The sequence below is a fragment of the Rhipicephalus sanguineus genome, unplaced genomic scaffold (genome assembly GCF_013339695.2).
Source record: "Rhipicephalus sanguineus isolate Rsan-2018 unplaced genomic scaffold, BIME_Rsan_1.4 Seq4763, whole genome shotgun sequence".
Lineage (NCBI taxonomy): Eukaryota > Metazoa > Arthropoda > Arachnida > Ixodida > Ixodidae > Rhipicephalus > Rhipicephalus sanguineus.
Genome location: NW_023615336.1, coordinates 23,888 through 38,568, shown reverse-complemented (window position 1 = coordinate 38,568; position 14,681 = coordinate 23,888). Strand labels below are relative to the sequence as shown.

At 51.0% G+C, this 14,681-nt stretch overlaps 1 protein-coding gene across 1 annotated transcript; it reads left to right on the top strand.

Moving 5' to 3' along the window:
* The first annotated feature begins 3,239 nt into the window (after positions 1 to 3,239).
* On the top strand, positions 3,240 to 3,704 carry LOC119377480 (uncharacterized). Its single transcript, XM_037646923.1, has one exon. It carries the CDS (start codon positions 3,240 to 3,242, stop codon positions 3,702 to 3,704), a length of 465 nt encoding a protein of 154 aa, XP_037502851.1.
* The last annotated feature ends 10,977 nt before the right edge of the window (positions 3,705 to 14,681 follow it).

The window sequence follows — 14,681 nt, the reverse complement described above, 5'->3', positions numbered from 1 at the left end:
AAACTGAAGCTTATTAGCGAATGCGAACAGCGTTAAGAATAAGAGCACTGCTGGTTTCGGCGTTGTCTTGCAAGGCGGTCGTGCTAACTGGAACGAGTAGCCGGCCCTCACGCGCACGAAATGGATTGACTTACAGGGAAGTCGTCCATAGCATCGATGGTAATCCAAGGAACCACGAGATAACAGAGAGCTACAAGTTCTTAAACCTCCCACAACTTTCGGCGAAACTATCAGGACGTTTCTTCTCGTTATTCGCTGAATAGCAGACAACTGCAATTGATCGACACGTCACTTGAACGTACACGTGCTTTTGCATAGCAGTTTACTGCGGCGCATGCTCCATTGCCCTGCGAAAGCAAATGTCTGCAAAAAAAAAAAAAAAAAAAACACGGTTGATCCCTCCGTCATAGGAATCGGAATAACAAGAAAGTAAAGCGTGTCCTTACAGAAGTAACTGAATGCTTATTGTACATTGATATAAGAGAGTTTGCAGAGTGTATATTGATGTCTGGCAGCTATAGTGGCGCCGTTTAACGTGTGATAGAAAGAAGAGCGTCGCGTATTGGACGCAGAACTTGGTCGCCATCCCGCGGCATGTTAAAATGTGATTGAACACCACGGCCGGACTAGAGGGAAACGCAAAGCGCGTCGTGCCGCCCCGGTAGCCCGGCCGCGAGTTTTCTTGGGGCGAGCGCGTGAGCATGGAACGCGGTGTTACAGCCAGGGCCCGTATTCTCAAAAGGCGACAATCGCAAAAGTATCGCCTTTGGTGCGCGCTGATTGGCTATTGAGCAAACCGGAAAAGATAGGGCGCCATCTGGTAATTCCGCCGACGTCAATATTGCGTCATGCTGCTCGACGGTGCTCTCGACATATTTGCAATAAACGAAGGCACCGTAACCGCCGGTTCGTGGTGAAGTCTAGCATTTCAGTGACGGAGGCGGTAGCTTCTAGTATTCAATCCTCGGTGGATGTACGCAGCATTTTTTACGCTGAAGCTTTCATCGAGCATTACCTTGGGGTGTTATATCAGCACTGCCAGCGCGTGTTTTTTCGTGATTTGAACGTCCCAGGAACATGAACCGTGCGTTGCTCGCGTGGCTTATCGTGAGCCGGCAACATGTTGAGATCTTGAGACGATGTCGCTGCGGCGGCTCGCTACAGCTGAAATCTCCGAGTACGCCGTGTTAAACTCTCAACGAAATTACGTTTCACGCAAAGTTGCATTCTTTAAATATTATACTGTGCATTAAATAATCGAACAAAAAAAACGTTGAAAGCACTTTCAACACGTCTTATACTTCATGTTGCCACAGCCAAGCCGGCCAAGCCTGGCCACTGCGTAGAAGCAGCAGCACACGCTCGAAAACGCCGCACTCGGGTTGTTCTGCTCTCGCACGGTGCGCTCACTCCTGTGTTTTGAGACATTCGTACTACCAACGGCCAGTTGCAACAATGACGTCACAGGCAAGTGCTTTTTTTTTACTTATTGAACGCATCAAATTCTACGTCACCAAACGCGATACTATCGCCTTTTGCGATCGTTTGAGAATACGGGCCCTGGGCCCGTATTCTCAAAAGGCGACAATCGCAAAAGTATCGCCTTTGGTGCGCGCTGATTGGCTATTGAGCAAACCGGAAAAGTTACGGTGCCATCTAGTAATTCCTCCGACGTCAATTTTGCGTCATGGTGCTCGACGGTGCTCTCGACGTATTTGCAATAAACGAAGGCACCGTTAACCGTCGGTTCGTGGTGAAGTCTAGCATTTCAGTGATGTAGGCGGTAGCTTCTAGTATTCAATCCTCGGTGGATATACGCAGCATTTTTTACGCTGAAGCTTTCATCGAGCATTACCGTGGGGTGTTATCAGCACTCGTTCTTTGCCAGCGCGTGTTTTTTCGTGGTTTGAACGTCCCAGCAGGAACATGAACCGTGCGTTGCTCGCGTTGCTTATCGCGAGCCGGCAACATGTTGAGATCTTGAGACGATGTCGCTGCGGCGGCACGCTACAGCTGAACTCTCCGCGTACGCCGTGTTAAATTCTCAACGAAAATACCTTTCACGCAGAGTTGCATCTTTTAAATATCATACTGTGCATTAAATAATCGAACAAAAAAACGATGAAAGCACTTTCAACACGTCTTATACTTCAAGTAGCTAGAGCCAAGCCGGCCAAGCCTGGCCACTGCGTAGAAGCAGCAACACACGCTCGAAAACGCCGCACTCGGGTTGCTCTGCGCTCGTACGGTGCGCTCACTCCTGTGTTGTGAGACATTCGTGCTACCAACGGCCAGTTGCAACAATGACGTCACAGGCAAGTGTTTTTTTTTTTACTTATTGAACGCATCAAATTCTACGTCACCAAACGCGATACTATCGCCTTTTGCGATCGTTTGAGAATACGGGCCCTGAGCGAGGCCGACGCTTTTACGACGCTTGGGCAAAGGTCGCCACCTCGCGGTGTGTTAAGGCATTGACAAAATTGAACTTCTATTGAAAACGCGCCGAATGGGACGGACGCGTAAATGCGTTGCAGGTGCTAGTCGCGGAGGCCACAGCAATGACGAATTACTTTACCTTACCACTCCCAGAGGTCAACACCACCCAGCCGACCAGGAGAGTGATAGGTATAAAAGGCGCGTTCGTAAACTCTCCAGAGTCTGTGACCGTGGCGCAGTGGATAGCGTGCCCGGCATCTGTTGTTGCGGACCGAACAATCGTGGGTTCGATGCCCGTTGAAGGTACCCTTTTTTTCTTTGCCATCTGATTGTGTATATTTTTTCGACGTCATTTCCGTGACGGAAATACGTCTCGGAAGTCTTGGTGGACCCCGTCATAAAACACTTTCGTGTTAAAAAAACATTTAGCGCTAGAAAGGCCGAAGCATTGGCATTTTCTGCCGAAGTCGCTGAAAACGAGACATAAAGGATGGCATCACATGGTGATTGAATGGATGGATTCTATGAGCGTCCCCTTATAGCGGGGCGGTAACCTCTGAGCCACCAAGCTCGAAAGAGGTATTATTGTTATTATTATTATTATTATTATTAGTAGTAGTAGTAGTAGTAGTAGTATAGTAGTAGTAGTAGTAGTAGTACTACTACTACTACTGCTACTACTACTACTACTACTACTACTACTACTACTACTACTACTACTACTACTACTACTACTATTTCACTTTGGCCTAATTCCTTGTATACCTTAATTAAATTTTTCTAACCTCTTCCCTTACAACATGATAGGTTTCAGACCACACCTATTCACTCAGGACGTTATGAAAATGCTGAAACATCACATTATAGATCAGGAGACGAAGGACATTAGGGCCATTCTCGGCCTCGATCTTGAGAAGGCCTTTGACAATGTTTCGCGCTCCCACATACTTGACTCCATCTCTCGCCTCAACCTAGGAGCCAACTTTCACAAGATCACCAGCTCGTTCCTCACGGGTAGAAGAGCCACTATCAAGCTAGGGGATCTCAAGTCTGAGTCCTACGATCTTGGTCCCTTCGGCACACCACAGGGCTTAGTCTTCTCCCCACTGCTGTTTAACATTGCCATCTGCGACCTTGCTGCCGAGCTCTCATGCCAGGAAGGCATCAAGTTCGCCATCTACGCGGATGATGGAGCGTCGGTGGCTCGGAGGGCTGCGTGGAGAGCTCCCTTCAGGCGGCCGTCGACTGTGTTGAAGCTTATATAAAGGAAATGGGTCTCAAGCTCTCGCCGTCAAAGTCCGAACTTCTTTTATATTGACCCACGAGAAGGAGACCCAAACAACAAAACTGGAAACCACTGGCTGACATCGACATTAGCCTACATACAGCTGCGGGCCAGCGGATTCCGAGGGTGGACTTCATACGTGTTCTGGGAATGATCATCGAAGCGAATGGACAGAACGGCCGCACGATCGACCGTCTGACTTCCAAGACGGAAGGTGTCATCCAAGTAATCGCTAGAATTTCCAACAGTCGGGGTGGTCTTCGAGAGGACAACCTCCTAATACTGTTCCATGCCTTTTTGATGAGCCACATAAACTATGTCGCATCCATGCACAAGTGGCAACTCCATGAGAGGACTAAATTAAACACTCTCATAAAGAAAAGCATCCAGAGAGTCCTAGGCCTTCTAATGCGCACGAGCACAGATAACCTGATGGATCTTGGAGTCCATAATACCCTTGAAGAAGTCATCGAGGCTCAGCAAACGACACAGGTCGCCAGGCTTCAGTTACATCAGCAGGGAGAAAGATTCTGATTGACACGAGACACAATCTCCTCACGCTCGAAGTACAAAATACGCATCTCACTGATACCATGATATCATGCATCAAGGTGTCTCCTCTTCCACGAAATATCCACCCACAGTACAACGTGAGCAGGCGTGTCGCTCGAGCATCCTCTATTTTAGCTCACGCTCACGCCAACTCTTCGCTTGCATGCTTTGTAGATACCGCCCAGTATGGCACTTCCGCTCACTTTGCTGTAGTATCCATAGATACTAAGGGTCAGATTCTATCCTTAGCGTCGGTTCGAACCCCTTCTTCTTACAAAGCAGAGCAGATGGCCATCGCACTCGCTCTCCTTGATCCGCAACGAACTGATATTTACACTTACTCCAGATCCGCTGCTAGGGCCTTCGCTTCTGGGTCCGTCTGCAAGGAAGCTTTTAGAATTCGCGCTCACAAGGAACTTACACACCACACAATTACTTGGTTCCCTGCTCATCTTGGCTCGAAGGTCGGGAGCCTTTCCAATGTCAACGAGCTAGCCCACTCCAAGGCGCGAGGTCTCACTTACCGCACTGGGATTTGCGCGGCTCCGACGGAGAAATCAGCCCGCAGCCTCCATTTTAGGGACATTTTGACTACTTTCAATGAGGTCACAAAACACTATCAAATGGGCCGTATAGGTCCTTCCCACACCCGCACGAAAAGTTTTCTAGGCCACAGGCAATCTCTCTTCGCCTGCTTCAGACGGGGACATACCCTAGCCTTTCCATTAACAGTCATTAATAGTCATTACTGCGACATTTCAGCACTTTGTCCGGACTGTCAAGATCGCAGTGATTTTAGACATATGCTCTGGAGGTGCCCCTCTTCACAGGGAAGGCATCAAGAATTCTCCGAAGATCAATTTTATTCTATGATAAAGAGCCCGGTTCTAGTCCTACTACAAGAACTCCAGGTTGTCCAGAAGGCCCACGACGCGGCGGTGAGGCTCGGCCTCCCCGTCCGTACGTGGGAGCGGCCCGCGATCCTCCCCCTATAAAACAGGTGTGGATTCCTTCGGGACCTAAATAAAGTTTTTATCTATCTATCTATCCAATAGAAATAACTCTCATAAATTCACAGCCCAACTTGTTAATGTTAGCCCAACAAACTAATGTTATTCTGCTCCTTACAGCAGAATAACATTAGTTTTCCCACTATTTACCTGTGTACGTTCTCCCTACTTTTACGTCACCAATCCTTCAACCGTCTTTTACTTATTTCTATTGCGGACCTTTTTTTACCTTTCCGTTGTTGTCTCTAAAACCCTAGGCTTTATGTAGGCTAGGGGCCAAACATACACCTGGGTTTATTAACATTGAATGAAAACATGCTCCGTCGTTTCCTTAGCTTTCCCACAGCAAGTACATTCTCCTTTTTTACTGAATCTCGCTTTACAACTAAGCGTTCTAAGGCAACCCGGCCTCGTTTCAGACAGTAGAGTGCTTCCCTTTAAGTTAAAGAATTTTTCCCTCCTGATTTCATATTTACCCTTTGGGTGACAGTTGACTACTGAGAGCCGGTTTTTTAAAGCGATAGCTCAACTTCTCCAGGGGAAAACCTAGAAAACGCCTCGTTGCGTGAATCTGACCTTCCAGCTCCACCAAGGTCACGCCAGCGTCTCTTAGCTACGTCAGTGCCGCGTAAAATTGTTTACACATTGTGCGCGAGATGTCGCAAAGTTCTCGCCGATGAGTTTCTCCGGATATCAGCGCGTTGGTCACGAGCTTCGTTCCACGCTCTTCGCGTGTCGGTGCAACGCCGGCCAAAGAGCTTCAGCGAAACCCTAGTCTCGCTGATAATAAGGGCGTTCACATGCGTGTGCGCAAGCAGGAACAACGTGCTGCTGCGCGTGAGACACGCTGCAGCTTAACGCCGCAGGCTTGTCGACAGGATCGCGCAGTTCGGGAGCACGAAGTTTCGTCCTTGACTGAACCAAGTCATGCAGTGAAGTTAAATCGCAGCAAACCAACGGTCTCGTCCTTGGTTTCGACAACGGTCTCGACAATCTTGGTTTAAAGAGCGTTCAACCACGGCATTTTTTCCTATTGCTGCTATCGAATAAATCTTCGCCCCTCTGGATTGCCAGCCGTATATTTGCTGGTGAGACTCCCAATTCCTTTTCTCCAATGTGGAGTCAACGCTCTACGTATACAAATACCGGAACACTTTCTTTGCCCATCTACTCTCTCGCATATTCATTAGTCTCTTTTCGAACCTAATTTTGCTCTGACCTTCTCTCGCCTCAACATCTACTCATCTCATATCGCCATTTACAGCCTTATTTGTCGTCTACCCGTGAGCGCCCAATGAAAGGCGTACAGTCCTTGCTTCGCGCGACGAGTCCTGAGTGCACATTTGACTTCATGCCCATTTAAGCCCTGGAACCACTACACTTAGCGCTATGGGATACGATATGGGATATTGCATTATTGCTCCTTCCCTTTTGCTGATCGTTGATTGGGCACGTCGTGGCTTTTTCCTGTGCCCCCATGCATCTATATTATCCTCATTTACCTGTACTCCGAGGTACTTGTATTCTCTTACCATCGGTATTTTCCGGCCCTGTATTGATACCGCGCGATCATTATGATCGCTGAATACCATCAACCCAAATCTTGTTACACTAGAAAGAGCGTATGCTTGGGCGTGTTGGTAATTCATGTTTGTTACACTAAATCCTAGTCCTAGAGTTTCACCTTCCATTCCGCATACGACATACGCTGCACACCACCTCAGCTGTCCGCAAATAAGACGATGTCGTCAGCATAAAACGAACCGGGGGCTGCTGCTCTATCAGGCCGGCCTGTTCGTGTGACAGATTAAAACCAATGTTGCTATCTTGTTGCAACCTTGTTACAGCATGTATAAGAGCGACAAAAAGAGACATCCCTGCCCTAGCTCCCTGCCTATATAAACATTCTCTTGGCTACTCATTCCTTCCCATTCTGCGCAGACTGTACGTTCTCGGCAAACCTTCCTCAAAAGCTTTATACACGCTTCGCCTATGTCAGCTTCTTCCAATATATCAAACAACATTAGGGGGTGTGGGGGTGTATATATATATATATACCCCCACACCCCCTAATGTTGTTTGATATATTGGAAGAAGCTGACATAGGCGAAACGTGTATAAAGCTTTTGAGGAAGGTTTGCCGAGAACGTACAGTCTGCGCAGAATGGGAAGGAATGAGTAGCCAAGAGAATGTTTATATAGGCAGGGAGCTAGGGCAGGGATGTCTCTTTTTGTCGCTCTTATACATGCTGTAACAAGGTTGCAACAAGATAGCAACATTGGTTTTAATCTGTCACACGAACAGGCCGGCCTGATAGAGCAGCAGCCCCCGGTTCGTTTTATGCTGACGACATCGTCTTATTTGCGGACAGCTGAGGTGGTGTGCAGCGTATGTCGTATGCGGAATGGAAGGTGAAACTCTAGGACTAGGATTTAGTGTAACAAACATGAATTACCAACACGCCCAAGCATACGCTCTTTCTAGTGTAACAAGATTTGGGTTGATGGTATTCAGGTTGATGGTGGTATGTGGGGGTGTGTATATATATATATATATAATATATATATATATATATATATATATATATATATATATATATATATATATATATATATATATATATATATATATATATATATATATATATACAGGCGCAGCGCCATCTGCTTTAACCTTGCCTGTATAGACTCTGAGATGCGCAACTGGCCAAGCAGGCTACCCACGCGCTGGTCCTCGGCTGGCTTTCCCCGTTAAAGGGACACTAAAGAGAAGCGATGAATCGGTTTAGATCGAAACATTGTGCTCTGAGAACTCTAATGTCGTTAATTTCACCATCATAGGTTTATTAATAGAGGAGAAAATCAAGTTCAAAGTTTTATTTTTAAATTTCGCGCCTAATCTACCCGCGTGGCGTCACGGATTTCAAAGTGCATGGTATTTTGGCGCCATTGGCTCAACAAAATTACGCCAAACTTGATATGTCAAGTCTATGGCCCCCTCAGAGGACAATGTGCTTCATTTTTACCAATTAGGAACTACGTAGTCCCTAGTTGGCGCCGTCAAAATATGTGACGTCACGGCGAATGGTGCGGAACAACAATGTGGCGTCGCCACCCACATTTTGTTTTTGCGCGTCTGCCCGCAGCAAGCGTGGTGTTTTTGGTATCGTGAAAGAGTAATTTACTAATATGAGAAAAATCGCTTTGCTCTTTAGTGTCCCTTTAATAGAAGTGCAGCGCCCAGCCCTGTGGCTCCACTTGGTCTGCAAACAAGCGACTGAGGCCATATGTGACCCTTGCATAGTGTCCGCAACTGGAAGGCAGGTCACAGGTCGTGCCACAGGTCTGGTCGTTTCGGGGACTGCTACGTACACTTTTCGCGCCTTCGCTGTCGAGCCTGTCGCTGTCGTGTCGCCTGACGACAGGTCCTCCGGGATCCGTCTTGGTGGCGGGGGTGAATCCTGCAATTTTGTGTCCCCTTCATGTCTTTATGTGGAAATTCATTAAATACCAATAAAAACAATTCAGCACTGATGTCGTTTATGTGTAGCGTTTGGTGTATAGTTTCTAAATCCTGCGCTAAATACAACTCCTCTACTGTGAAACCTGAAGAAGTGCATAGCGCGGGCACCCAGTGATTCCGGTTCTTGAGTTCTCACGGCTCCGTCTACCATACCGTCGACGACATCAATGTTTGAGGTAAGTATGCAGGGCTTCCCCTGTGCGAGTTCAATCTTGTTAGGAAGATTTGCAAACTCGGTGTGCGACATGCGTGCTACTTTTTGCTGTGCTTTACCAACTTCCTGCATGTTACGGCAGTTGAGATACGTGTCGTCTGCAGCGAGTTCCGTCAGGTTGTTTCCCCTTCAGATGTAGCGACGAAGGCGCCGGAGGAGAGCCGGTGGGAGGAGCAATCATTCGCTTTGCGAGGCGGTGGCGCCCTCTCTTGTGCGGCGCGGGTGTCAGGCGAATCTTTCCAAGGCGTTTTTACAGATTTTAAGTCAATTATTGCGATTAGCTCTTCGTTATTTCTGTTAATTGTATTGTAGCGAATTGTTATTGTATTGTCGTCCTGTCGAACGCCTTCCAGTGGGTCGTTCTCTTCTCTGAGAGCACGCCCCTCGTGCAGAGAGTCGGCCCCGCTTTGACTGTCGCTGCCGTGCGCCGTCGCTGAGTGCCCGTTAATAAACGTCTTGACAATTTGGTGGAGAGTGCTGTGCCCTTTAAACAACTGCGGTCCGCATTCGATGCCCTTGGAGCTTCGATCCCGTACCGTGCCTGCTACCATGACTCAAGACGCCGCCCAGCAAACGCCTCCTCTTGCACCGACGCCATGTCCGGGTGTCCCCCGCATCCGCGACCCTCCTATCTTCACCGGCGCGGATGGCACCGACGTCGAGGACTGGCTCGCGATCTACGAGCGTGTGAGCGTCCCTAATAAATGGGACGAGGCAGGCAAACTGAGCAACCTCGTTTTCTACCTCGCGGGTGTGGCAGGTCTATGGTATAACAACCACGCATCCGATTTCGCTACGTGGTCCGCTTTCAAGACCGCCATCATCGACGTCTTTGGCCGCCCTGCCGTTCGCAAGCTGCAAGCCGAACAGCGGTTACGTGAACGAGCCCAGCAGTCCGGCGAGTCTTTCACGAGCTACATTGAAGACGTGTTCGACTTGTGCAAGAAAGCCAACGCAACCATGTCTGAAGCCGACAAGATCCGGAACATCATGAAAGGCATCGACGACGATGCCTTCACCATGCTACTCGCCAAAAACCCTCGCACTGTGGCAGAGGTCATCACGCTGTGCCAAAGTTACGAGGAGCTACGCCGGCAGCGGCTGATGACGCGTCGACCTCCATCACGCGACGCCGATCTCGCTGGCTTGTCGGCCGTGTCGGACCACTCCGTCTTACTCGCCGAAATCAAGTCATTCGTCCGGGAGAAGGCCTTACTGGCCTTCTCTCACCCGCAGGATGTTGTACAGTCGTCGACCACACTGCTGCCTCCCCTACGCCGGGCTATTGAGCAGGAAATCGCGGAGGTTATGCCGGAATACCACCAGCCCCCTCCTGCGTCTGCGCCGCTCAGTTACGCCCAAGTTGCAGCCAGGCCGCCCCCAGCGCTCCCTGTGGTGCCCCCGCTAACATACGCTGGAGCCGTCACCAGGCCTCAGGCCTTCAAAGCGAGTGTGCCGGCTGCGTACGCCGACATCATCCCTACGCCCCGACTGCAGCCCACCATGCAGTCGTCATATCAGCAGCCGCCCCGTCCCTCGCGTCCTGCCACGTGGATGGGACCTAGCTCGGCAAACCGATGGCGCACTGCCGACAACCGCCCGATCTGCTTTGCGTGCGGTTGCGCCGGCCACGTAGCCCGCTATTGCAACCGCGTGCAGCCGCCTCGAGTCGGATCATCCGTCACCAACCAGTCCAGCCGCCCGTATTATGACCCGCTGCCGCCTATGTCACCGACGTCACGCCCAGGTCCATCTACCCGTCGTTCACCGTCCCCACGACGCCGCTCACTGTCACCGATGCGGCCTCGTCCGGTCGCACGAGACCAGGAAAACTAGTCGTCGCAGTCCAAGAGGCAAGGGCTGCGACGCTATCGAACAGCCAAAGCCCTCAGCAAAGCCCATCAAACGTAGTAGACGTGTTTGTAGATGGTGTGCGCACATCGGCCCTTGTAGATACTGGAGCTGCCGTTTCCGTTATGGACGCTAAATTTAGCCGACTACTACGAAAGGTGACGACGCCACTTTCCGGGCTCTCCCTCCGTACAGCCAGCGCTCACAGTATTCACCCGACAGCGGTGTGCACAGCCCGTGTCGTGATTCAGGACGCTCTGTACGCCGTCGAATTCATCATAATTTCCTCATGCTCTCACGACGTCATCCTGGGATGGGATTTTCTCGCCCGTCACGCCGCCGTAATTCGTTGCGCACCAGCCGAAATAGAGCTCTCACCATTCGCAGATTTGGCGCCGGCGGACAGTACACCGGCTGCGACCAAGGTACTCGTCAAAGACGACACCACACTTCCTGCAAACTCGTCAACGGCTGTGTCAGTCTGCTGCACTGGACTCACCGACGCCGTTGCACTCCTCTCTCCATCTGACCGCGTCTTCACTAGAAAAGGCTTGTTGGTGCCATTTGCGACCGTGCAAGTCATTCAGGGCGACACCGACATTTTTGTTACGAACCCATCCCCGTACATTGTTAGGTTGGTGCGAGGGGAATGTCTCGGCGGAGCTGAAGCCCTCGAAGACGCACAAGTTATGGACGCACCGGGTGACACGCACTGCGCCAACTCCCATTCGCTCAGTGCTGTTTCCACATCTGATTCGTCACCCGCTGATTTATTTGGTTCCTCGATTGCTGAACACCTTACGTCGGTCGAGCGTTCCCATCTTCTATGCCTGTTGGAAGAATTTCGTTCTTCGTTCGATGTAGCGCAAACTTCTCTCGGCCGCACGTCTGCTGTCACGCATCGCATCAACACTGACGCCCAACCACCACTGCGGCAACGTCCATATCGCGTGTCGCCAACAGAGCGTCGTGTAATTACCGAGCAAGTCGAAGACATGCTTCGCCGCGATGTTATTCGACCCTCAAACAGCCCGTGGGCGTCTCCTGTCGTTCTCGTTGCGAAGAAGGACGGCTCTGTGCGGTTCTGTGTGGACTACCGACGACTCAATAAGATCACCCGTAAGGACGTCTATCCCCTACCACGAATAGACGATGCCATTGACAGCCTGCAAGGAGCAGAGTTCTTTTCATCGCTCGATTTGCGCTCAGGGTACTGGCAAGTCCCCATGGCTGATGACGCTCGACCGAAGACAGCGTTTGTCACACCCGACGGCTTGTACGAATTCAACGTCATGCCGTTTGGGCTGTGCAATGCGCCTGCGACCTTTGAGCGCATGATGGATACCGTTCTGCGCAACTTGAAATGGCACACGTGCCTATGCTACCTCGACGACGTCGTCGTTTTCGCCCCGGACTTCTCAACACACCTTCAACGCCTCCGGCAGGTTTTGACGCGCTTGAGCGACGCCGGGCTACAACTGAATCTCAAGAAGTGCCGATTTGCAGCACGGCAGCTGACGATACTAGGATACGTGGTGTCCAAGGACGGCATCCTCCCAGATCCAGCCAAGCTTCGGGCCGTGACAGAGTTCCCCAAACCTACGTCCGTCAAAGAACTGCGCAGTTTCGTAGGACTATGCTCCTACTTTCGGCGCTTCATCCGAAACTTCGCGACTATCATATCACCGCTGACGAAGCTCCTTGGAAGTAACGGGCCCCTCAATTCGTGGTCGTCAGAGTGCGACGACGCTTTCGCAAAGCTCCGTCGTTTGTTGACGTCTCCTCCCATTCTACGCCACTACGACCCTACGGCCCCTACAGAGGTACACACGGACGCCAGCGGTGTTGGCCTCGGTGCTGTCCTTGCGCAGCGCAAACCTGGGTTCCCGGAATATGTTGTCGCATATGCAAGTCGTACGCTTACTAAAGCCGAGACCAACTACACCGTCACGGAGAAAGAATGCCTGGCAATCATTTGGGCCCTTACAAAGTTCCGACCTTATTTGTATGGTCGCCCGTTTGATGTCGTGACCGACCATCATGCACTGTGCTGGTTGTCGTCAATGAAGGATCCCTCAGGCCGTCTTGCCCGTTGGGCACTTCGCCTGCAAGACTACGACATCCGCGTGCTGTACCGCAACGGACGTCAGCATGCTGACGCCGACGCCCTGTCGCGCTCTCCCTTGCCTGACGACAATGCCCACAACTCAGCGTCTCACTTTGTCGTTTCTTCCATCGATATTCACACCATCGCTACCGAGCAGCGCAAGGATCAATGGATTGCCTCACTGATAGACTTGCTGACTGATCCATCGGCCGCACCATCCACTCGCTTGTTGCGTCGTCAAGCCCACCATTTCGCCGTTCGCGACGACCTGCTCCACCGACGCAATTACAACGGCGACGGCCGCCAGTGGCTACTAGTAATACCCCGCAGTCTGCGTTATGACATATGCGAGTCGTTCCACTCTGATCCGCAGTGTGCACACCCTGGGGTATCGAAAACCTACCACCGCATTCGCCAACGTTACTTTCGGCGAGGGATGTACCGCTACGTGGAAAAGTTCGTTCGCTCCTGCATCGATTGTCAGCGCCGCAAAACTTCAACGCACCTGTCGCCAGCAGGTCTGCAACCTCTACCTTGCCCTGACCGACCGTTTGGGCGCGTTGGCATCGATTTATATGGGCCACTTCCCCTGACGTCCGCTGGTAACCGCTGGGCCATCGTCGCTGTAGACCACCTCACGCGATACGCTGAAACTGCTGCCCTCCCTGCGGCTACAGCGAGCGATGTGGCCTCCTTCCTGCTCCACCGATTCATGCTGCGTCACGGTCCACCCTAGGAGCTGCTCAGTGATCGAGGCCGTGTCTTCTTGTCGGAAGTCGTCGAAGCCATTCTCAAAGAGTGCAACGTTGTTCACCGCAAAACTACTGCTTACCACCCGCAGACGAATGGCCTCACCGAACGCTTCAACCGCACGCTAGGCGACATGCTCTCGATGTACGTCGCCGCCGACCACACGAATTGGGATGTCATTCTGCCCTTCGTCACGTACGCCTACAATACCGCTCCTCAGAGCACTACTGGTTTCTCACCATTTTTCTTATTGTATGGCAGGCACCCGTCGCACACCATTGACACAATCCTTCCCTACAAGCCGGATCGATCTGAATGTGCGCCTATTTCTGCCACAGCCAGACTTGCTGAGGAGTGTCGCGAGCTCTCCAAGACCTTTACTACGAATAGCCAAGAGCGGCAGAAAAGTATTCGCGGTGACACCACCAGTTCTGCGTCCACGTTCCTTCCTGGAGCGCTCGTATGGCTCTCGGTCCCTACCACTGCACCTGGCCTTTCTTCCAAACTACTGCCCAAATACGAAGGCCCCTACCGTGTCGTCGAACGCACATCCCCGGTGAACTACCTCATCGAACCCACCGACCCATCTTTGGACATGCGCCGTCGAGGGCGCGACATTGTCAACGTGGCGCGCCTGAAGCCCTACCATGACCCGCTCATAGTGACAAGTTGCTAGGTCGCCAGGCGGCTCCCTTTTCGTAGCCGGGGAAATTGTAGCGAAGCATTCCTACTCAGTAATGGGTCGTCCTGTCGAGCGCCTTCCAGTGGGTCGTTCTCTTCTCTGAGAGCACGCCCCTCGTGCAGAGAGTCGGCCCCGCTTTGACTGTCGCTGCCGTGCGCCGTCGCTGAGTGCCCGTTAATAAACGTCTTGACAGTATTATTTTATAACCTTGTTCGTTTATTTTAACCCAGTTTCGAGCATTGCTAGCCTTGTTTTAGGCCTGTATTGA